Below are 25,391 nucleotides of genomic sequence, written 5' to 3' on the forward strand. Positions count from 1 at the left end.
TTGGGAGGCCAAGGCAGGCAAATCACGAGGTCAAGAGATTGAGACCATCCTGGCCAACACGGTGAAACCTTGTCTTTACTAAAAATACAAAAATTTAGCTGAGTGTGATGGCATGTGCCTGTAGTCCCAGCTACGGGGGAGGCTGAGGCAGGAGAATTGCTTGAACCTGGGAGGCAGAGGTTGCAGTGAGCTGAGATTGCACCACAGCACTCCAGCCTGGATGACAGAGCAAGACTCCATCTCAAAAAAAAAGAAAAAGAGAGAGAGAGAGAGAAAGAGAGAGAGAGGGAGAAGAGAGAAAGAAAGAAAGAAAGAAGAAAGAAAGAAAGAAAGAAAGAAAGAAAGAAAGAAAGAAAGAAAGAAAGAAAGAAAGACAAAACAAAGAAACTAGAATAACTAAAACCATTTTAATTATAAAGTGAGAGGAATCAATCTACCCAATTCCAAGACTTACAGTAATTAAAACTATGTAGTATTGGCAAAGGAATAGACCCAAGTTAAATGGAACAGAATAGAGATTCCAGAAATAAATCCACACAAATGTGCTCAACTGCTTTTTGACAATTCCAGACAAAAGTAATCCTAAAATCCAACAGGCTTTTAGGCCCGGCATGGCAGCTCACACCTGTAATCCCAGAACTTTGGGAGGCCGAGGCAGGTGAATCACTTGAGCTCAGGAGTTAGAGACCAGCCTGGGCAATATGGCGAAACCCCATCTCTATAAAAAAATACAAAAATTAGCCAGGTATGGTGGTCCCAGCTAATACAGTCCCAGCTACTTCAGAGGCTAAGGTGGAAGGTCACCTGAATCCAGGAGGTTGAGACCACAGCGAGCTGTGATTGCGGCATTATACTCTAGCCTGGGTGACAGAGTGTGACCATGTCTCAAAAAAAAAAAAAAAAAGGCTTTAAACAAGTAATACTGGAACAATTGGATATCTGCAGGCAAAAAAAAAAAAGGAAAAAAAAAAAAAAAGAACCTCAATCTAAACCTCACACCTTATGCAAAAAAATGTAAAATAAAAAACTCTAAAACTTTTAGGAAAAAAACAGGAGAAAATCTTCAGGGCTGGGCAAAAAGTTCTTAGACCTGACACCAAAACCAAAATCCATAAAAGAAAAAACATGATTTTAATTTTATCAAAATTAAAAAACTTTTGCTATGCAAAAGCCCATGTTAAGAGGATGAGACGACAATTTGCAAAGTGGAAAAAAAATTGCAAACTACTATCTCACAAAGAACTAGTAACTAGAACACATAAAAAATTCTCAAAACTCAGCAGTAGAAAAATCAATCCAATTTAAAAATGGGCAAAGGATATGAATAGACATTTCACCAAAGGGGATATATAGATGGCAAATAAGCACACTATTAGCTATTAGGGAAATCCAAATTAAAATCACAATGAGATAGCATTACACAGTTATCAGAATGGCTAAAAGTTTTTAAAGTTACAAAATCAAATGCTGGCAAGGATGCAGAGCAAGTGGATCACTTATACATTGTTGGTAGGAATGTAAAATGATACTCTTTTTCAAAATAATTTGGCAGTTTCTTGTAAAACTAAACATGTAGTTACTATATGATCTAGCAATTACACTATTCGGCATTTATCTCAGAGAAATGAAAACTTTACATCACATAAGACCTGCACACAAATATTCATAGTCAAGCTAGAATCAGCCCAGATGTCCTTCAACAGGTGAATGGTTAGAGAAACTGTAGTACATTCATACCATGGAAGAGGGAAACAGATTCTCTAAAACCTCCAGAAGGAATGTAGTCCTGCCCATACCTTGATGTTAGCCCAGTGAAATAATGAACAGATTAACTGTATTTTGAAATAATTTCAGACTTTCAGAAGAGTTGCAAAATAATACAGAGAGCTTTCATATACTCTTCACTCAGCCCTCCGTATGTACATAACCATAGCACAATTATAGAAAATTAAGATATTAATATTAATGTAATATTATTAACTAAGCTTCAGTATTTAATCAAATTTCATCAGTTTTTTCCCTAATGCTTTTCTTTCTTTCTTTCTTTCTTTTTTTTGCCAAAATCCAATTCAGGATTTTCATTTAACTGTCATGTCTAGTTAGTCTCCTCCAACCTGTTCTTAGTCTGTCTTTGTCTTTTTTAATGATCTTGACTTTTTTTTTTTTTTTTTTGAAACAAAGTCTTGTTTTGTTGCCAGACTGGAGTGCAGTGGTGCAATCTTGTCTCACTGCAACCTCTGCCTCCCAGGTTCAAGTGATTCTCCTGCCTCAGCCTCCCAAGTAGCTGGGACTACAGGCACATGTCACCACACTTGGCTAATTTTTGTATTTTTAGTAAAGACAGGGTTTCACCATGTTGGCCAGGATGGTCTCGATCTCCTGACCTCGTGATCTGCCTGCCTTGGCCTTCAAAAGTGCTGGGATTACTGTCACACCTGGCCGACCCTGACATTTTTTAGGAGTACTCATCAGTTGTTTTGTAGAACATATCTCAGTTTGGTTTTGTCTGATATTTTCACATGATTTGATTGAGGTTACACATTTTTTCCAGACACTCACAGGGAGTACATGATATCAATACATTTTATTACCGGTGATGTTAACTGCCCTGATCACTTGGTTAAGAAAGTGTCTCTACTGTAAAGCTACCATTTTCCCTTGTATAGTTAATAAATACCTTGGGGGAGATACTTTGAGACTGTGAAATATTCCATTTCTCCTCAGACTTTCACCTATTAATTTTAACATCTACTGATGGATATTTCTTGTAACAATTATTGCTGCGATGTTCTAGTAGTGATATTTTATTTAATTGTATTCTTTTGTGAAGAAGAGCTGTTCCTTTTCCACCATTTATTTATTTATTCAATTATTTATTTTTACCAGTATGGACTCATGGATATTTTAATTTATTCTGTAAAGTCCAACACTATTGTTATTTTGTTATTCAAATTGTTCTAGCTTTTGGCCAATGGGAATACTTTCAAGTTGCCTGTGTCCTTTTAACTTGTTCCCACCCCTTTTACTCATGTTATTTTTATTAATAGATATTTAAATTTTTGGAATACTTTTAGATTTACAGAATAATTGCAGAGATAGTACACAGTGTTCCTATATATCCTTCACCCAACTTCCTGAATGCTAACATCTTATGTAACCATAAAACATTTGTCAAAACTAAAAAGCCAATATTGGCACATTATTGTTGACTAAACTCCAGAGTTTATTTCAATTTCACTAGTCTTTCCACTAAGATCTTTCTTCTATCCCAGGATCCAATCCAGGATACTATGTTAACTGCTAAACTTAGGCCCTCATCCTTTTATAATCACTTCATTACTTACCACAAAATGCTCTTGTCTCATCTTGTTTTTTCCCTGCCCAGTCCTGGAATCAATCACTTCTCTAAGGAGCCCCACCCATGGAGTTTTGAAAAAGTCCCAACATCCAGACAGCACCCTAGATTAACTCAGAATCTCTAGCTGTGAAGCCACGGAATTAAGCTTTTAAAAAGTTCCCCAGGTAATTCCAATGTGCATTTGAGATTGGGAACCACAGATCTACACTTTACTTCTGGTGGCTAAAGAATAGTTAAAATTTTGTTAAATTCCCAAATGTCAAAGACTTTAGTGTACTTCCCAGCAGGCTCTTAGGCTCCCTGAAGACAAATTTTTAAAATCTCTGCAATCAGCACACATCCCAGAATCTGGTACATATATGGTGTTAAAAGAATGAAAGTTTTGGCCGGGCGCGGTGGCTCAAGGCTGTAATCCCAGCACTTTGGGAGGCCGAGACGGGCGGATCACGAGGTCAGGAGATCGAGACCATCCTGGCTAACATGGTGAAACCCCGTCTCTACTAAAAAAAATACAAAAAATTAGCCGGGCGAGGTGGCGGGCGCCTGTAGTCCCAGCTACTCGGGAGGCTGAGGCAGGAGAATGGCGGGAACCCGGGAGGCGGAGCTTGTAGTGAGCCGAGATCGCGCCACTGAACTCCAGCCTGGGCGACAGAGCGAGACTCCGTCTCAAAAAAAAAAAAAAAAGAATGAAAGTTGAACAAGTAAACTAAGCTTTGGCTTCCTTGGGGAAATTAGCCTAGGTCTAACTCTTTTAACCCTCATTCATCTTTAAATCAGACCCTTTTTGCTGCTGAACACCTATTTCATAAAATCTTGAGTGAGTCAGTCCAAGGGAAGTAGCGTGAAGCCTACCCACCATAAAGCCCTGGGGCAACCTTTCCAGGCAAAAATCTTTGCATCTCTTCTCTGAAGCACGCTCAGTGGGTCTGACGTCCACTCCCTTTATCTTCTTCTTCTGCCACCTTTACCTCTATCTTCTGTCACCTTTACCTCTAACAGCCTTTAAGGCTAATGCATTAGAAAAGGTAGCACCATTTTCTTTATTTCCTTTCCTTTGTCCCTCCTCCCTTCTTCTACCTTGTTTTAATGTCTCAGCTTCTTCTGCAGAGAAGTATAAAGGGCACAGGCTCTGGAGCAGACCAAACCATCATCAAATCCCAATTCCCCCACTTACTAGATATATGTACTTGGACAAATAACTGAACCTCTCTTAGTCTGTATCCCTAATGTGTGGAATGGGGATAACACCCACCTTGCAGGATTCATGTGAGAAGTCAAGAGAACATTTTTGCTAACCTAAGGCAAAATGTGTACTCAGAAATAGCAGTTGTGATTGTCATTGTTATTATTACTATTGGTAGCAGAATCAGCTTTCTGAATCACACACTATTATTTGGGAGGGACAGGACAAGGCAAATGATTTCTATGAAAGACAGCCATGGCCGGGTGCGGTGGCTCACGCCTGTAATCCCAGCATTTTGGGAGGCCAAGGCAGGCAAATCACGAGGTCAAGAGATTGAGACCATCCTGGCCAACATGGTGAAACCTTGTCTTTACTAAAAATACAAAAATTAGCTGGACGTGGTGGCATGTGCCTGTAGTCCCAGCTACTTGGGAGGCTGAGGTAGGATAATCACTTGAACCCGGGAGGTGGAGGTTGCAGTGAGCCAAGATTGCACCACTGCACTCCAGCCTGGCGACAGAGTGAGACCCCGTCTCAAAAACAAAACAAAACAAACAAACAAACAAAAAACAGCCACAACTCTACCCATCTGTCCAGTGATCTAGTAACCAACAGAAGTTCATTCAGAATTTGCAGAATTCATCACAGGCACCTACACAATCCAGAGGAAATGGTCAAAACTGCATAAAGGCAACCTCAGCTAAAGCAATTATCTACTGATACCATCATCTGTATAACCAACAGATAACAATAACTAACATTTGGGGGTGGGGAAATGTTGAAGTCTTCAAAGTGCTTTTGTTTGTGTCATCTTATTTAACCCCTCATAACCTCAAAGTGGCTATTACGACCATTTCACAGGTAGGGAAACTGACGTTACATGATTGAGTCCTGAGCTAGTGAGTGACAGAGCCAAAACTCACACACAGGTCTTTCTGGCTCTGACATCCTTGTGATTTCACCACTGAGGTTTTTTGGTATGTGTGTGTTTTCTATGTAAGTTTATAAGTGTCAGAAGTGCACACTCACCTCCAGATCTGTTTAAAACAGGAGTTTTCAAGAAAAGACTTATAAGACTGGCGTCATTGAAGAAAATGTCAAGTCAAAAAATGCTGGGCTTTCCTCCTCTCATTCACCCTCCCATCTTCTCATTTCAGCTTAGTGGAGGGATGTTTTATTGGCAACAGTTTTGTTCCAACAACTAAATAACCAACTAACTAACCAAACAACCAGCATGCTTAGCCTGTGCTAGGGGATGTGGGGACACCAGAAAAGATGCCCAGGCCCTGGCTCTCCAGGCCAGTGCTGGAAAGAGCAGTAACCACCCGAAGCTAAAGTACCTGGGGTCAAAGAAGAGAGAGGTCTTAAAAAGATGTAGAAGGAAAAACTGAAGGTGGTGCTTCTGGTGGGAAATTATAACAATAAAGGCCAGAAAGAGGAAATGAAGGTATAATATGCTGACTGTTAAACCAGCAGCTGCTTGTAGTCCATATTTGTTTTCAAGGAGTAGTGAGAAATAGGGTTAAATAAATATAGGGTGGAGCCTGAATATGCTGGGTGATGAGAGACAAACAACAGAATTTGGACACCATGTGCTGAACAACTGGGAGCTGTGAAGGTTTTTAAACTAAGAAAAAACACCATAAATTTGATGTTTAAGCCAGTTTTACACCTTTGCAAATTGTCTTAGTACTGATTTGTTGCCTGATTTAAACTAACTAGAATAATTAAATTAGTTCTGTGTAAAACACACACACACAGAGAGAGAGAGAGAGAGAGAGAGAGAGAAAGTACTCAAGGCTCCCATCAACACTGCAAAGTGCCGAGTGTCTTGGAGTATCAAAATTAGAAGTTTTTCTTAAACATGATTTGACATGAACAAACATCAAAGGCTAAGGAGTTCCAAGTTTAAGACAATAAAGCAGGTAGATACAAGCAACCAGGAGCGGAGCAGAGAAAATCATGTAATCTCACTGGCAGGGAAAATGTCCCAAACCAAATATTTTTTAGAATGCTATGGAGTACCTTTTCTTCAATGACCAGGAGAGAAATCCAATTTTTTTAAGTCTTGTATCCAATGTTAAGCTCACAAATTGTCTTTTTATTCATGTGTATTTTGCTAGAATCTTTGTTTTAATCTGTTCTTATAGTTAACATCTCCAAGACACACACAGAAAGTCTGACAGAACTATATTGCACTCTTTAAAACCATACGATAAGATAAATAACAAAGTGCACAGAGCTCTGCTTTTATTTATTTTGATGATTTCTCTTTCTAGATTGTTCTGTGGACATTAAGAAGAGAGATTTCCAAACAGAATGAACGGCTTTTTCTTGGGATGTGGGAATAGAGGTTTAGGAGGTGATAAATCTTTTATAAAACAGACATAAGATATTCTATACACATATTTCAACCCCAGGCCCTGGGAAAGTATTTTTTGCCTTCTTAACCAATATTCAAGGCCCAAACTATTGGATGTATTCTAATTTACACTTACCTGTGAGCAAACATGGAATCAATGCGTAGAAAAACCACATGAAAAGACTTGTCCAGATTTCTTCTAGAACCATTGTGAAAGTCTGCATTTGGTAGACTCAGTTTGACCTAGAACATTGTTTCTTTCCTGAATGAAGCATTCTGTCCATCTCAGCCATCTTTCTTCAGAATGCATATGTTGGAGCTGAGGTTTGAGTTGCAGCGAAGCCTGAATTGTTCTAGAGCCGGCCCAGGAAACTCAGAGAGGGCGGGCTCGGAAGCACCCTCCTTTCTGCCCAAACCCAGATATTGCATCAGCGGGGAGTGGCCTAGGAGAGTTCCAGAGAAAACGTAACTTTGGGGAGCTTGAGAATCTGCCTATGAGCGATACCCGCACCACAGGCTCTGTCCTAGAGGACCCTGCACATCCCTAGAAGCCAATGAGCCAGCAGGATTATCTCCCTCCCTCATTAAATAGCTGTCCTCTTCCAAGTTTCTCTGTGAATTCATTCAAGCTGGGTACTGAGCAGCTCTTTTTTCTAATACTTGCCCACTTCAGAAAAACTAGAGATATTTGAAAAAATTTAAAATACCTTTCTAAAAGTCAGGAGGGTAAAGAAGAATATATAGCTTCATATGTGCATGCATTTGCAAAAAGAAAAAGTGTAAGAAGATATAAGAAATGAACAAGATTGGTTACCTTGAGGCAGAGAAAGTGGGAATTGGAAAGGTGGAAGAGAAAAATGGGAACAAGACTTCTGACTGAATATCTTTGTATATTGTTTGATTACTGAGTCATGTGAATGTACTACTGAAAAATTAAAACCAATTTCAAGAGGTGGAAGAAAAACCTTATGATAGTATTTAGCTCCTTAAAATTTAGCCCTTGAAGGACTTTAACCACCCTAATGTGCAAATACAATAGTGGAATAAACATGGGTTCTAGAGTATAATGTATTTTGGTTCAAGTTTCAGAATTTATAATGTAACCTTGGGAAAATTGGTCATTTATTTATTCATTCAAGAAACATTCACTGAAGGCCTACTATGTGCTAGTTCTTAGGAATTCAACAGTCCATTCCCTCAACAAGAATTTCCCAACTAGTGGAGAAGATGGACGCAGTAATAATCATAAGTTCATTTTTAAAATGAAGTGACAACAATATTCATAAGGGAATATAGGATCACTAAAAAGAAACATCTAACCCAGTTTGTAGGATCACAGAAAGTTTCCTGAAGGAGGTGACTCCAGGACTGGGTGTGAAACTCCGGAAAAAAAAAAATCAGCCAGGAATGTCGTTTTTAGAAACAAGAAGAAGTTTGGTGCAACACGAGAACAAGGTTGAAACGGCGAGAAATGGGGCTTAATGGCAGACAGAAACAGGATTCTAGAGAGTTTTGAATGCCTTACTGAGGAGCTTGGAATTTATCCTGAGAGGAATGAATGCCAAAGGAAGGGTTCAAAGCTCAAATATGACTATGTCATCCCTGCATTTGAGCTTTAAAAAATTTGTAACTAGGGTGGAGAAAACAGCACAGGGGGCCAGATTGAAGGCAGGAGGGCCATGAGGGAGCTACGGTAGTGATCTAGGCGACAGACATTGTTGGCTTCCACTAGATTTCTCATGTCTGTAGAGAGAAATGACCAAATTCAAAAGATAAAGAAGGTAGAACCGAAAGCTCCTGGATATTGAGTGGATTAAGAGGGCTGGGGAGGAGGAGCCAAACACGACTTTCAGGTTCTGAGTTTGGGTAACTGGGTGGATGGCAGCACCTCAAGTGAAATAATGAAGTGGGTGGAGTGTGGTCAGGACAGGCAGGATTGGGGGTGCTATAGAAAAAGGCTGCAAATGTTCAGCTTGAGAAATTTGAACTTAGACGCTTATATGGGCAGGGGAGTCTCCACTATATAAATCCTCTTTGTTTCCGGTTGATTGGTGTCAACTTTTTAGTTGTATTTCTTTACGCAAGTCATTTAAACTATCTGCTTTATGGTTCTCATCTGAAAATTGGGAACAATTATTAGTATCCAACTCAGGGCTGTTGTGAGGACTAAGTGAGACTTAGAACAGGATCTGGCACAAAAAAAGTATACAATAAACATTGCTGTATATCTTTTTACCACACCATAGCCAAGAAAACTTGGTGCATATTTTCCTTGATCCCAGCACTGTGAGTCAGTGGTCACATCTGTGCTTTGACCTCTGGTCAGTAGCTGCTTGTACAGTCTCTCACTGCTCCTCTTAAGAGTGCTTCATACATAGCCTCAACGTCTGTCCCCAATCTTACCTTTGTTCTTCATCTTGGCTTCCTGATTCCTCTCTCCTAAGTTCACTTCTGCTCACAGTTCCAGCATGTCAAAAGTTAACAATATAACCCAGTGTGTACTGGATATCTATTATCTGCCAGGATTTGTCCTAAAGGGTTTCTACACACTATATACATGTCCATATATTATACAACAGACTTGCAAGGTAAGATATGATTTGATTCTCCACTTTTCAGGTGAGAACACAGGGCTCAGGGAAATTAACTTACTGTAGATCACAGCTCGTCAGGGATGGAAACAGGAATTCCAACTGAGGTCTGTGTAACTCCAAGCTTTTTTCACTCACCTTAACTGCCTCCCAGTTAGCATCAAAGGAATGCTTCAATGTGTCTGCGGGACAGAGGAGTGATCCAAGAGATCAGCAAAGGCTTTAGCGAATAGGCAGACCTCAATATGAGGTTCCGGATGTACCAATTAGATATGGGTAGGGGGGAAGAGAGGCACACTGTTCATCATTCCTTTTGGGAAAATGATATGAGCAAGGATGGAAAGGTAGAGGGGAATATGACTGAATTTAGAGGATGAAAAGGGAAGTAAACAGAGAAAATGGAAGAAAGAATAAGAATCATGTAGCTATGCTGTCAGAGAAGAAGAGTTGTTCACCAAACTTTGAAGTGTTACGATGGATAGTTAGCTCCACCTGCTCATGGGTCCCTGTTAAGACACTCCTTTCCAGCACTACTATGCTCTGGTAAGACAGTACTGCCTGCTAATCGTTCGTAAGCCATTGCACAGAGTCTGCCCTGGGCTCAGCACACCTCAAGGGGCACTGAGAGATAATGCCATCTGCCTGTCATATTTTTTGAACAATAATCCGTTTCAAGCCTGGGTCATGACCCAACAAATAACTCAGACCACCCACCTCTACCTGGGCTATATCACTGGGTGAGGACTTCTGGAGGGCTGTGCCTCACCTGCTAACCCCTAACATTCCTGGATGATCCCTTACCCTGATTTTGCCTTTCTCTTCTGGCTTTGGGGTGCCCCTCTATAGAAAGAGAAGTTGTAATGTCTTGTCTATGCAACATGCACAACGAAACTATTCTCTATCCTGTTTCCTGCACTTCTCAGGTTAATTTCTGGTGCCTTCCATGGAGGATCATCCATGTCAGAAGATAAACTGCTGGAAGAATAGACCTATTTCCTGTAAGTAGGTACAGTTCAGAAATAGGATTTTTTTTTTCTATTACACTATTTGCCACTTAAATCTCTGATATTTAATTATGGAAGGAAAAGCAGCAGAGAAAAGGTTTTTATGAAAAGGTTGAGGCAGTGGGGAGGGATGGGAAGTTCTGTGGCCAAGGAAGAGAACCCTAAGCTCTCTGTGCCCTGCAGGGCCAGGACTAAAATTAAGGAAGCACCTAGGGTGCAAAATCGGAGGCACTCACTCTTAGGGTTATGCGAGTCCAGGATAGGCCCTATGTCCTTCAATGAACTATGTGGTCAACTACTACTTTCCAGTAATCTTCCTTTCCTCTACTTAACACAGAATAGTTCCTTCCCTTTGCATTAAGATTCTTAGATATCTACATACTGTGTTTTAGCACTTCTGACATTTAGTTGGAACTCACTGTCTCAATTTTTTCTTTCTAGAAGGAACACAGGGACTTTAAATAGCGGAATTCCATTTGTCTTAGACTCTTCTAATTCATGCTTCCACCAAGTCTGTTCCAGGTGGAGTTTCACTCTTGTTGCCCAGGCTGGAGTGTAACAGCATGATCTCAGTTCACCACAACCTCTGCCTCCCAGGTTCAAGCGATTCTCCTGCCTCAGCCTCCCAGTAGCTGAGATTACAAGCATGTGCCACCACACCTAGCTGATTTTGTATTTTTAGTAGAGACTCTGTTTCTCCACATTGGTCAGGCTGGTCTTGAACTCCCGACCTCAAGTGATCCGCCCACTTCGGCCTCCCAAAGTGCTGGGATTACAGGTGTGAGTCACTGTGCCCGGCCCCAGGTAGAATTTCTACACACTTATTAGAATCTAATTTTCAGGGCTCCTGCATTCCTTTTTCACTTCTTCTGAAACACTTCCGTTTTTCAATTTCCTCCCAAATGTTTATTGTCTGGTCATCAGGAATTTAACCTCCACGGTTTCCTTAGAGTGTGCTCAATTAGAATCCTTAAGTCGGCCAAACTGTCCTTTCTGTAGTAGCTTTTTCTGACATCCCCCCAAAAAACTCCTCTTAAAATGGAGAATCAGGGTTTATTCAGAATAGCCTTCTGTAGTTAAATGCTCCGCAATTCAATAAAATACCATTTTGGTCAAATTTAAAATCTGAAAACCAGAAACAATGCTCTGTAATAGTGAAGTTCTACATAATTTTCAAATGATTTTGGTTGCTGTATTTTATTCAGTCACTGGTTGTTCGTAGTCATCAGTGATTCTATTAAGTGCAGCACACAGTATACTCAAAGGTCAATTTTATCAGAGGCCTCTTTTTATCATCCTATATAAATTAACACCCTCACCCTCACTCAACCCTCAACCTGCTCTACTTTAATTCAGAGCTCTTCTCCATTACGTATGACATCACTAAAATATAAGTTTTATAAAAACTTTGTCCATTTTCTTCACTATTACATTGCTAGAACAGTCTCAGCTCAGCAATATTTGAGGTGAGCTGGTTGGATAAATTGATTATGAGTAACTCCAAAAGGTATTTAAACATAAAATCACATATAGAGAGAGGTAACAATTTAAAAAAATTTTCATCTTGACATCATCATATGCCCTGATGAATTTGTTCTCTATAACATCCCCCTTGACTATTAAGTCTAGAAAATGTCAAGTTTGACATTACTTCTCCTAGATAAGCCATCGTTATTCGATTACTAAGTTTCCTTCAAAAGGACTCAAAAATATCAGTTTAACAACCATTCCTGTGTTTAGCCTAAAACGGACAACACTTAACAGTCTCATTCTGGAATTCACCTTTTCGTCTCATTAATTTCATGAAGGCTATCTGAAAAGTTTCTCCATAGTCTAAGATATAAATTATCTGAGCACAGAAATTTATTTAAAACAACTACCTTAGAAATCTACTTTAACTCACCAGGAAATATTCTCAAAGACACTAATTTAAAACATTTCCCTCTGTGAACATGGCGGCTGACAGCTCAAACTCCTCCTCTGTTCAAAACCCCACCAAGCCTAACCCTGGTTCTACTCATTAAACAAATCTCAGCAAGCTATGTATACTTTCAGATAAAAGGTGCACATCATTAGTAGAGTAGAAATAAACATTTCAGTTCCTAAGTCATTTAGTTTAGGTCATGTTACAGCAAGAAATTAGGGTGTGGGGCATGCATATCATGCTGGTCTGTCAAGTGTTAAAAAGATAGCAGAGAATTGAGTCACAAAAACTTGCTAAACACTAACAGAACCAGCCTATCAGAATCGAGTAGCAAGCCAATGCTTCTAATAACGTTTCTCCAGAAACAGTAATTTGTCATTTCTTTAAAAAGGGTAGTGTTCAAAACATAAAATTAAGATAGCATCTATTCTGTATCAAAAGTCCTTTAAGAAAAAAGTGATCTTGATTGTGAAGTCATTTGGAAAGTTAAAAGTTCTATAAATGCAAGATTATAAAGGACCTCTTATCTTCTAGCAAAGTGTTAAAATGGAAAACTTAGGGAGTACTGTAATGCCACACTCCTAATTTCTTGATTTGGACAATGTAACTGAGTGTTTCTGAAAAAAATGGTAATTTCCAGATTCCAAACCCAAAACTTTCCATGTTACAGGAAAAACAGGGAGAGTAAACTGCATGTGGAGATCTCAACTAGGGGGAAAAGGGTTGGGAGTGTGAAAGTTAATTATACAGATTGGGTAATTCTTGTCATACCCAACAAAACCAGATTCAATGCGCTAAGGGGAAAAAGTACTCGAAGGGCATAGCAGCTGCTCCACGAACTGTTTTCCACAAGCCCAGCTACTGAAACAGCCAACTGCAAACCCTCAGATCAGTTTTACCTAGTAGCTGCTGAAATGACCTGCTGTGACTCCAAGACTGGTTTTACCTATCACCATCACACACCAGAGTTTGCCAGCTCCCAAAAACTTCTCTAGAGCCAGTTTTCTTTCAAAACATATGTAACATTTCTCTTTATAATAAAACTCCCAATCTTCTCTGTTCTTTGGACATACCAAAAACTACTATCTGTGTATATGCCCTGAATTACAATTCTTGCTTCCCAAATAAATCGTCAGAGATTTGTCTCTATATTTTGACTTCAAAATTTTATGTGAAACTCCCTAATTTTTAAATGTTGGCAATTAATTTTTTAAAGCACTGTGTGGGTTGAACAACATTTCTGCATAAGGCCACTGCGTTCAGATGTACCCTGAGGAAGGTACCCCAGCAACAAGGTGGGAGTGAAATTCAAACTTCTAGAGAAGGGCTGGGCCTGCCTAGAGAAAAACATGCCTTTTCCTAATTCTCACAAAGGTACTACATAGACTGTGACAACCCTGCTTCTATGCAACCTTTGGATTATAAGGTAGGACATTACAGCTGGAGGTAATTAAAGTGCCATATTCTGCAAGAATAACCTTATTTTAACAACCCAAGTTGCTCATCTTCTAGGCCTATTCATTCTTCTAGCAATGGCAATAGATTGCATGAAGCCTTCCTATTTTGTTTAGCAATATTATTTGTCACTAAATAGTGCAGGGTGCATGTGTTAACTGTATAGTGATATATGTGTAATATACATGTGTGAATATATATTCAGCTGAATCCTAAGGATTTATGACTAAATAAGGGACACAATGGCAATTGTTTTTGTTACAAAGCTTATATAATGTTCTAAAAAACCTTCTACCAAGATTTTGGGGAAGTCATTTGTAGGATTTAGGCAGGGTTCCATCTGTTACGTGTATTTAAATTTGAAACTAAGCATTCTCCTCATGTGGAAGAAAACTTCTGTCATATTGCTCTTCCCAGGACTCTCCTCCTGGTCTAAAACCAAGCATACACAGAGTAGTGTGTCATGATACACACACCAGGCTGGGAATAAGGAAACTTGGTTTCTAATACAAGTATTGTTACTATCTGGCTATGTAGATGTTTTCCAAGGTTGTTTCAGTTCTTAAAGTTACTTCAAGTATTATAAAAACAGTCACTGGTGTAAGCATTGTGTTAAGACTTTTTAAAAACTGGTAAAATGTGTAAGTACAAAATAAGTAGCTTCCAGCAAGGTTTTTATACCGTTTTAAGAGCACACAATAGGTATTACTGGCACACGTGGGTTATCTGGGAGCTCCATAGCTACAATAAACCTAAATATGGAACAGAAATTTGCATTGTTTCCAGTGCTACTACATTCCTATTTTCTCAAAAGGCTGCTCTATTAACGTCAGCTCAGTGCAGTTTACTGTGAGTAGTTTATGTCTGTGATGCAAAGCATTAATTGTTCCCTTTTCCATACACTTTTTTCATAAGGAAGACTGGGGAAAAACCCAGAAACGTACAGCAAATAAAAGGAAAGCATCATCATATATATGTTAAAAATTAAGATGATGTTTCCTACTAGTCATCCTACAATCATTTAAACAGTTTTCCTCAATTTATATTCATGTGATTTTACAGCAAAGAAGATAAGCATACAAGAGTTTTACTTCCATTAAAAACTTAACTACTAATAATTACCCTTAACAAAGGAGTACTGAGTTAGAAAAATAATACAATATGAACTAAAATGTTTTAAAAGCAGATGTAATAGAGATGAAAATTTGTCTTATTATATTTGGTCACTTCTGTTGCTTAGTGGGAGAAGCCATGGCTGCCACCCAGTGGCAACATAAGTCTTTAAATGATTTTAAGATTTAAATAATAAAATATTTAAAACATTGATAAAAAAAATTCACAAGTTACACAACTTCCATTTTACCATCAATAATTCTGGTGTATTAGATATCTGTTTATAACATAGCAAAGAATTAAAACATCCATATGCTTAGGCAGCATTAGGGAATTTGATGAAAGTATCATATGACATCCTACTCAGTTATGTGGCTTTAGTATTTTTCAATTAAAATATTGACGGCTACTTTACTTAAATTTAAATCTCCAGAATAATAGGGGGACAAATTATGACCATAAAATACAACTGGTTTTCTTCTATAGCCTACAGAAGCAGATTAACCTCTCATCCATACACCCAAATTCCTACTTGGTTAAAAAAAAAAATGAAAAAATTAAAAATAATATAATTTTCCCTAACCATGAGCACATTCTATTTTTTCCTCAGGTATACATCAGTTTTAGCATCCCAATCAACAAAAATTAAAGCTGAAAAGAGGAAATGATAATAGGTAATACCATTCCTGATAATTACTGATATTTAGTGAGGAGAAAAAAACAAGTATCTCACTGCTTCCTATTTTTGCAAAAGTTGGCCATAACTTATTTCCCACTGGCATAGATATAACATATCCTAATACAAGATGCCCTGGTAAAATAAGTGGGATTAAAAAAAATAAATAACACTAGAGTATCTATTTACAGTTTGAAAAGCTAAATATCTCAGAGACAATTTTGTTTTCTTGAATAACCAATGAGGGAGAAGCACTGGAAAAAAAATTAAGAAAGTGATTTTTGTTTCCAACAGTTGTAAATTAAAATTGTACAACATGTTTTCTAATCTATGTCTCATGTGTCTTTCTGTACGACTGAAGACAATGAATGCATTTTTTAAAATTAAGGCAGACACAGTATACTTGGTATTTACAATGGCCTGTGACAAATACAATACCTGGAAATAATTTCTAATTTTCCATTTATTATTGCTATTTAGTCACAGAAAAGATTAACACTCTCTAAGAAATTTATTTTAGCATATGTCATATATAGATATAATAATTTTATATAATGAAAAACCATAATAGAACAGGGTGCCTTTACAAGGAAACAAAGGACAGGCAATAAAGGATTTCTTCCATATAAAGATTCTGATAAGCATTATTTGACTTTTTTTCAAAATACAAAACTGTAATATTAGAAGCAAAGGGAAAACAGCAAAGAAAAAAACAATAAAACAGAAGGTCAAGGATAAGGAACTGTTCTATGCAGATGCACTGCATACATAGTACAAATGTATGGGCTGAATTATAATAAAAATACTTATTGTCAATTCTCATAAAGATTTAGAAACAGCAATTTCCAATCAAGCACAATGGACCCAACATTTTCTCAGTCTTCAATTACATGACAAATTACAGCTACGCAGCAGTCACTTCTGGTCAGCAGTATCATGATAAATGCTTGACAAGATATAATTTTTCTCCTTGTTCACTTGTAAAAATTGGTGCCTTTTTGTAATGTTCTACAAGTTCTTCCATGGTGCTGAATTTACGCTGCCCAATGCAGTAGACAGTCTCTTTTAGTTGGACTTTAAAATGCTTGTTTTTCCCTTGTGCTTTTAGTGATACTGAGAAATCATTTGGCTAAAAGAGAAAAAAAAAAATACATACAGTAAACATTCTGAAAGCCCTCTATCAGTATTTTTATATTAAACTAAAAGCTAAAATTTAAGCACTAAGTCCTAGGCACCATGGTAAATTATTTACATAGATTTATCTCCTTTACTCCTCAAAACAAAACCCTTTTTACAGATGTGAAAACTGAGTCCCAGGGAGGCTATTAATAACTTGGCCAGTATCATCCATCTAGTTAACAACAGAGCCAGTATTCAAACCTGCGTAATCAAAAGTCTCTTAACACCCACAGCTCCACCAGTAGACACCCACAGCAAATCCTTTACATATTTGAAGAACAAGAGCTATCTTCTCTCCAGTCAGAGAAACACATGAGAAAGTCTAAGATACCCACCCAACCCCTTTTCAATGTGTAGCTAACAGTAGCTGTCTTAGGGATAACACGCTGAATTCCCAAAAATGAAGAACACACAATAATCTAAACTTTAAGGAAAGGCCACAAACTCAAATGCCTACAAGAGCCAGAAGAATAACGTAAACAAGTGTCAGAGTGGAAGGGTAGATGGGCAGAGAAAATGACAGTGTATCACCAATCTAAAGAAGTGGTGACTTCTCAGCTGTGATTGTTGCCCCGCAGGAATAGGGTCTCAATGTTGGCAGTTCTTCCAATTTTAAATGGTCTAAAGTCTGAATTTTTATAATAAATATCCTAATATTTAAATATGGGCAATGAATTTAAATGTTTAAAAAACACTGTGAAGGCTAAACAAAATATGCCTACTTGAGACCTAACCTTAAAAAGTATACTGATAAAAATAATGGTATATATTGTATTTTGTCTTATATCTATGCCCAATTACCCACAAGAAAATACACACAATTCTGCATTCAAGCTATTTTCTTTTTAATTAGTTTTTCTTGTTGTTGTTGTCACAGTCTATATCAACCCCCAAAAGCCTCTTTTTCTACAGTTACTCCCAAAGTTTCAAACAGTGAGCCAGATCAGGCAACTAACAGAAAATGGATGTCATCACTCTTCCCTACTGCCAACCAACTGCTTTTCTGAGGGATTAGGCACAGGCCCCATTTTCCTGAACTTCATATCAGAAGTTCAATTAATCTCTCTCCCCACCACACCCCACTTCCACACATTTTCTTTCAAAATTTTGTGCAATTACACATTCCCTTTTGTACAAATATACTCATGCAAAGCCAAGATTAATCATGATTTAATAAATGGAAAAGTAATGATATCTTTTATCAAGGAAAAGAAAGGGCATTTTTAAGGAAAATGAGTGTCATCAAATTCTAATATCCTAAACAGTATCTAAAAGAGACCATGAAACCATACTATTTTTCAACTTTTATGGTTTTATAGTTTTATTGTTTACTAGTATTGCAATATAATTTACCTTTTATTGCAAATGCATTTCAAACACAGTGTTAAAATAGGTTTTTTGAGATTACAATAAAAGTGTATTCCAATTTCCAAGTAACCAATTTATGAAGAAACTTAGTATCAATTTTTTAAATTCAGGGATTTCCCATGTCATAAGGACTACAGTGACTATCTTCTTACACATTGCATCCAATAGGAATTTTTTAGATGTTTCCCAATTTAATCTATAGTATTATTCTACATTCAATGAAGAAGTCAATGTTCCATTTTCTCCATTTGGTTTAATGCAACAGAAAATATATCAGGAATGCAAAATCAACAGAACTAGAGAAGACCAAATAATTCAGTGTGTAGCATCACTGCCACAACTCTCTTTCATTCAAAATAGATAGCTAGAAAGAATGCTGACTTTAGCTTTGGAACATTTATGCTTATGTTATGTCCCAGCTTGTTACCTGGTTAACTTTAGGGAAGCCACTTAACCTCTCCATTTCTCTCTCTTTTTTTAATATACAGAGCTCTATTTGTATTTACCTCTGAAAATCAACTTACCGAAGATTCACTATCTCGAATGAGGAAATCCCCTTCGTGTCCTCTTTCGTTTAATGCCATTTCTGCTTGATGCCTGGTGACTTTGCCATAATACCAAGGATTGCCAGCAAACTTTCCCGTGAGTGAAGGCCTAATGTAATCACACTGTGGAGGTGATGGTTCCAAACCTGAGGTTAATGGATTATTCTGCATAATGGTAACATAGTTCTTTGGTACTAGACCAACCATACCATTGATCTTCCTGCATTTCCACCATTCTGGGTCATTTTCAGGTTTTTCAATAACATCCATTACATCTCCTTTCTCGAAATTAAGTTCTTCATCGTTAGATGAGCTGAATGGGTAAAGAGCCTGTACCACATGCAACACTTGCCCGGTATTTAGGTTATTGACGACTGCTGCTAATTTCTCTGACAGAGAACCCACATGGTCACCCAAAGGACTGTCACCTTCTTCAGTTACATAGTTTGAAGGGAACCATCCAACTTGTCCATTGTAGCTACCACGCCACCACCCATCACTGCATTTTTCCATGACGATCACCTTTGTCCCCTTTATCAATGACAATTCATCCTCTCTCTCAGCCATGTAGTTAAATTTCACATAAGCGGGCATGTTGAGGTCATAGAGACGTTCCCCTGGGTCAACAAAACTATCATCAGCAGGAGATGCAGAATCTGGCACACTAGGTTTTCTTTTCACTTTTCCAATGCCTGTTGAAATTAAAAAGGGCCATGAGAGGAGAATATAAAAAAATGATTACCAAAAGAACCAATTTATTATTAAAAAGGGATCTTCAACTCTATATAGATCTTTAAAGCCTTTAAACATAACAAATTTCTATGTAGTTAAAAATCATCTTTTTGGAAATAAGATGCAAATTATCTTTTTCTAACCAAATATTTAATTTCAGTTATTATATGACAGTTCACCATCTTTTCTCTTGTCAAAGGCCCTGAAATAACTTTATAACATAATTATAAAGTTGTCCTAAATTGATGAATTCCCTCTTAAATGTAAATATAGATTTCTTTCATAGCTACAATCTAGGTACACAAAGGCTCCACCATACCCATACTCTTCTTGTCTCAGTTATAAGCAAGCTAGATTCTACAATGAGCTGTATAAAAATAAAATTATTTCTATCTTAAATTAGAATATGATATGCAATATAAAATTGCAGTTATGTCTGGCTAATCTTCCCATTTGCTTTCTTGGTTCCCAGACCCAGGTAGCTTTATTTACCTCATATGTTTATTTTAAAATATTATTTACTTGTTTTTCTCCCCTTACCCCAGTCACCTGTAACCACCACAAGGGCAGGGAGTTTTGTTTACAGACAGAATCCCAAGGATCTTGTACAGTGCTTACTTAGTACACAGTAAATGCTTAATAAATACATTTACTTATGTGCTGAAAGCAATGAGAAAATCACCAAATGGTACTATCAATACAAATGTATGCTACATCAACTTCAGTCAGGCATTTTCACTGCTGCCCATTTCTTAGTGTGTGATTTTATGTTCTACTTTACCTAGAAAACAGGCTTCCCTAGGTAAAACTTCTCAAATTCCTTTCTCAAATTCTCAAAACTCTCATTATTCTCACTCTCTTTCTTCACTCAAGTCTCCAAATCCTGATCCTTCTAGGATCTTAATACTATCTTTCCGGACTCTCTTGGGACTCGACATCCTTGTTTTCCTTCCTATTCAGTCCCTTCAATTGTCTAAAAACACACTCAAATCTTTTCTACTCCAAAATGAAGTTATTTTTAACTCTGCTACAACTTTTAAACTGTAACATTTTGCTAATTTTTTTTCTCTAACTGGTCCAATTTTCCCATAGAATAAACTTATACCACTCTTTTAAAAGTTGTCTTTCCCAGTTGAGCGTGGTGGCTCATGCCAGTAATTCCAGCATTTTGGGAGGAAGTTGTCTTTCCCAGTTGAGCGTGGTGGCTCATGCCAGTAATTCCAGCATTTTGGGAGGCCGAGGTGGGCGGATCACGAGGTCAAGAGATCAAGACCATCCTGGCCAAACATGGTGAAACCCCGTCTCTACTAAAAATACAAAAATTAGCTGGGCGTGGTGGTGCACGCCTGTAGTCCCAGCTACTCAGGAGGCTGAGGCAGGAGAATTGTTTGAACCTGGAAGGTGGAGGTTGCAGTGAGCCAAGATCATGCCACTACACTCCAGCCTGGTGACAGAGAGAGACTGTCTCAAAAAAAAAAAAAAAAAGTTGTCTTTTCTCTCAACTTTTTCACTACTCACACTCTCAACTCTTTATTATCTGATCCTTTGTCTCCAGCATTCTAACAAAACTACTCAATTAAAACCATTCTTATGAATACATTATGTCATCTCTCCTTACTGTCAAATCAGTAACTTTTAAAGTCCTCAGCCTTCTCAAACTCTATATGCAGCAACCAAGATCATAGCCCACTCTCTCCATTATGTTTTCTCCTTCTTTGACTTCCCTGAATTTCTTATTTTCCCTCCCGACCCGTTTACATATTCTTGTTTACCTCTGTCTGGGCTCCTCTAACCTTGTTATTATCACATTGCATTGTACTTGTTCACTTGTCTGTCTTCCTCAATATGAGTGAACTTCCTGAGGGCAGAAAACTAGATCTTACTCCTTTCTATCTCCAATGCTTAGCAGCATACATCAGTAGTAGGAACAAAGGAAAAACAAAATTATTTATTCAGCAGTCAGCAAACATGCTGAATGAATAAATGAAGAATTTCTTAGCTGAAAGTGTTTCACAAGATGCCATCCATACCTGACCTTCCTCTCTATTCCAAGGAAATCACACACCTTCATTTTCTATAATTTCTGTGCAGAAGGTTCCCAGATCTTTGCAGCTCTAAGACCTTTCTGGAATTCAGGCACTACAATTCTAACTGTCACTAGACACCCACAGATTGTGCCATCAGTACCTCAAACCCAACATTCATGTCCAAATACAAATAATCCAGTCTGTACCCATAAATCAACTTCTTCCTTTCTAATTTTCTTACTTCTGGTTAATGATAACCTTCTGAGAAATCCCTACATTTGGGGTGATACCACCAAAAATGGTACTGTCACTGCAAAAAGCAATGAATGCAATTAATGAGCTGGTAAATACTGTCAGACTCAACTTTTGCAGAATTCTGGAATCTAGTAAAAAAAAAAAAAACGTATAAAATCTAGGGTAAGGTTTGGTGAAGAAAAAAGTTGCTGCTCTGTGGTAAAGAGAGTGCTACAGCATCCTAAGTTGCCTGCCCACTATCCCCCACACCCCAAGTCATTGATGGCTGTGTGGATAGTAACCTGCACTCCTAATGCCAGAGGAAGCAATACAGATCTCATTTTTAAACAACTGTGATTGTGGGTTTCAACTTGTCTGGCAGCTCCCTGAAGGACCTGAGCAATGGCTTGCCTTGGCTTTGCCTGACTTGCATCATTCCCAGGTATAGGGAGTCTTCCTGGGTGGTTTTTGCAAAAATCATTTAATTGATGCAGCAGCCTGGGGCAAGGGACAACAACTGGGACAAGAAACAGACAGATGGAAAAGCCTGGACAGAAAGGGAATGGGAAAGGATATTCATGGGTAATAAGGGGTGTGTATGCCAATCAAGAAGGACGTGCACATGGCCAGGGCTGGACGCACACTCAGGAAAGGCCCAGGAAAGACCCAAAAAGACCCTAAGCTTTCACCCTGGCTGATCTTCAGGCCTAGAGCAAACAGTAAGCGAAAGGCTAAGGCAGAATTATAAATGGCATCACTAAGTGGTCAAATAGTGCCCCAACATAAATCCATCTGTAAAGATGGGGAGGGGTTTTTTTTGTTTTGTTTTTTTTCTTTTGGCTCCAGGTGTTTTAATGAAACTGTCAAAACATTAGCTGATTACCAAGCACATGGAATCAACTTCAGTGGCCCCACATGACCAGAACTATAGACCTTATAAAAATAGCTTAGAAAAGTCACTCAACAAGCAAACAAAAATCACTCACAATAAGCAGCAATAATAAGCCCTGGGGAGGGGATAGAATCTGATGCTGAAAGCAAAAGAGCCAACCAAGAATTCTACATTTAGGAAAACTGTCCTTCAAAAATTAAGGAGAACGTAAGACATTCTCAGATAAACAAAAACTAAAGGAATTCATCACTACCAGACCTGTGCTAAAAAATGCTAAAGAGAGGCTGGGCGCAGTGGCTCACACCTGTAATCCCAGCACTTTGGGAGGCCGAGGTGGGCGGATCACAAGGTCAGGAAATTGAGACCAGCCTGGCCAACATGGTGAAACCCTGTCTCTACTAAAAATACAAAAAATTAGCCGGGCGTGGTGGCACACGCCTATAGTCCCAGCTACTCGGGAGGCTGAGGCAGGATAATTGCTTGAACCCAGGAGGCGGAGGTTGTAGTGAGCTGCGACTGCACCACTGCACTCCAGCCTAGGAGACAGAGCAAGACTCTGTCTCAAAACAAAAAAAAAAAAAAGAAAGAAAAGAAATGCTAAAGAGAATCCTCCAGGCTAAAATGAAAAAACATAGACAGTAATTTGAAGTCATATGAAGAAATAAAGAGCAACGGTAAAGGTCGCTACATAGGTAAATATGAAAGTCAGTAGTATTGCAGTTTTTGTTTGTAAATTCTCCTTTTCTTTCCTACATAATTTAAAATACAAATGCATAAAACAAAAATTTCAATTCTAGGTTAATGGATATATATTTTAATGTGTAAAGATGTAACATACAAAGATGTAGCTGCAAAGGAGCAGAGTTATGCATAGTACTGAAACTAAATTGGTATTAATTCAAACATGATTGTTAAAAACCTAAGATGTTAATCCCCAGGGTAACCACTAAGGAAAAACAAAAACAATACAGAAAGAAACGAGAAGGATAATAAAACAATATATCAGAAAAAATAGGCCAGTCACAGTGGCTCACACCTGTAATCCCAGCACTTTGGGAGGCAGAGGTGGGTAGATCACTTGAGGTCAGAAGTTCAAGATCAGCCTGGCCAACATGCTGAGACCTCGTCTCTACCAAAAAATTAGCCAGGCATCATGGCATGCATCTGTAGTCCCAGCTACTTGAGAGGCTGAGGCATAAGTGTTGCTTGAACCTGGGAGGCAGAGGTTGCAGTGAGCAGAGATTACACCACTGCACTCCAGCCTGGGTGACAGAGTAAGACCCTAACCCCCACCCTCCAAAAAAAAAAAGAAAAAGAAATCACCAAAGAAGACAGTAATAGAAGAATTGAAAGAAAAAAAAAAAAGCAAATGAAAACAGCAAAATAGCAGAAATCCTTCCTTATCAGATATTAAATACAAATATATTAAAAATAACATGATGCAACTCTGTTATCTGCAAGACACTCACTTTAGATCCAAACAAAGATGCAAATAGGTCTGAAAATGAAAGGATGAAAGAAGATATCCCATATAAAAGGTAACTAAGAGAGTGGGGTGGCTATATAAATATCACACAGCATAGGCCGGGTACGGTGGCTCATGCCTGTAATCCCAGCACTTTAGGAAGCCGAGGCGGGTGGGTCACTTGAGGTCAGGAGTTCAAGACCAGCCTGGCCAACATGGTGAAACCCTGTCTCTACCAAAAATACAAAAATTAGTCGGGCATGATGGCGGGTGCCTGTAATCCCAACTACTCGGGAGGCTGAGACAGAAGAATCGCTTGAACCGGGAGGCAGAGGTTGCAGTGAGCCGAGGTCATGCCACTGCACTCCAGCCTGTGCAACAGAGCAAGACTCTGTCTAAAAATACATAAATATGTATCACACAACATAGACTTAGAGACAAAGGAAAGTAAATATTGATAAAAGAATCAGTCCATCAAGAATTGTAACAGTTACAAATATATGCATACCTAACAAGAGAGCCTCAAGGCATATAAAGCAAAAAATGACAGAATTGAGGGAGAAAAATAGTTCAATATACTTGGAGACATCAATACCCCACTTTCTGTAAGGGACAGAACTAAATGAAAGATCTTTAAGGAAATAGAGGCCTTGAGCAGTACTATAAACCAACTAGACCTAACAGACATATAGAGAATATTCCATCAAACAAAAGCAGAATATAGTACACATTTTTCTCAAGTGTACATTGAATATTCTGCAAGACAGACCATATGTTAGGACACAAAACAAGGCTCAGTAGGCCAGGCACAGTGGCTCAAGGCTGTAATTCCAATGCTTTGGGAGGCCAAGGTGGGGGGAATCACTTGAGCCCAGGAGCCTGAGAGCAGCCTGGGCAAGATGGTGAGAATTTGTCTCTACAAAAATAAAAAATAAAATAAAATAATGAGCCAGGTGTGGTGGTGCATACCTGTAGTTCCAGCTACTCAAGAGGCTGAGTTGGGAGGATTGCTTGAGCCCAGGAGTTCAAAGGCTACAGTGAGCCATGATCATGCTACTGCACTCCAGCCTAGGTAACAAAGAGAGACCCTGTCTCTATTTAAAAAAAAAAAAAAAAAAAAAAAGAGCCTCAATAAATCTGAGATTGAAGTCATACAAAATATCTTTTCTGAATCTTTTCTGACCACCATGGAATGAACCTATAAATCGATAACAGAAAGTAAAACTGGAAAATTAACAAGTGTGTGGCAACTAACACTCTCTTAAACCAATAGTCACCAAGAA

At 38.4% G+C, this 25,391-nt stretch overlaps 2 protein-coding genes across 5 annotated transcripts in view; both read right to left on the bottom strand.

Annotated features, from left to right (window-relative positions):
• IL20RB (interleukin 20 receptor beta) overlaps positions 1-7,376 on the bottom strand; it is a 47,223-nt gene extending 39,847 nt beyond the window's left edge. The window contains exon 1 of the mRNA XM_011958156.1: positions 7,040-7,376. Within this exon, the coding sequence (XP_011813546.1) occupies positions 7,040-7,127 (88 nt within the window). The 5' untranslated portion in view covers positions 7,128-7,376. The remainder of the gene's footprint in view (positions 1-7,039) is intronic.
• An 8,549-nt stretch (positions 7,377-15,925) lies between these two features.
• NCK1 (NCK adaptor protein 1) overlaps positions 15,926-25,391 on the bottom strand; it is a 118,122-nt gene continuing 108,656 nt past the window's right edge. For all 4 annotated transcript variants that reach the window (XM_011958157.1, XM_011958159.1, XM_011958160.1 and 1 more), the window contains 2 exons: positions 18,738-19,450; positions 15,926-16,795 (listed from right to left, as the gene is read on the bottom strand). In XM_011958157.1, the coding sequence (XP_011813547.1) occupies positions 16,601-16,795; positions 18,738-19,450 (908 nt within the window). In that variant the 3' untranslated portion in view covers positions 15,926-16,600. The remainder of the gene's footprint in view (positions 16,796-18,737; positions 19,451-25,391) is intronic.

Source organism: Colobus angolensis, unplaced genomic scaffold (genome assembly GCF_000951035.1).
Source record: "Colobus angolensis palliatus isolate OR3802 unplaced genomic scaffold, Cang.pa_1.0 Scaffold46, whole genome shotgun sequence".
NCBI lineage: Eukaryota > Metazoa > Chordata > Mammalia > Primates > Cercopithecidae > Colobus > Colobus angolensis.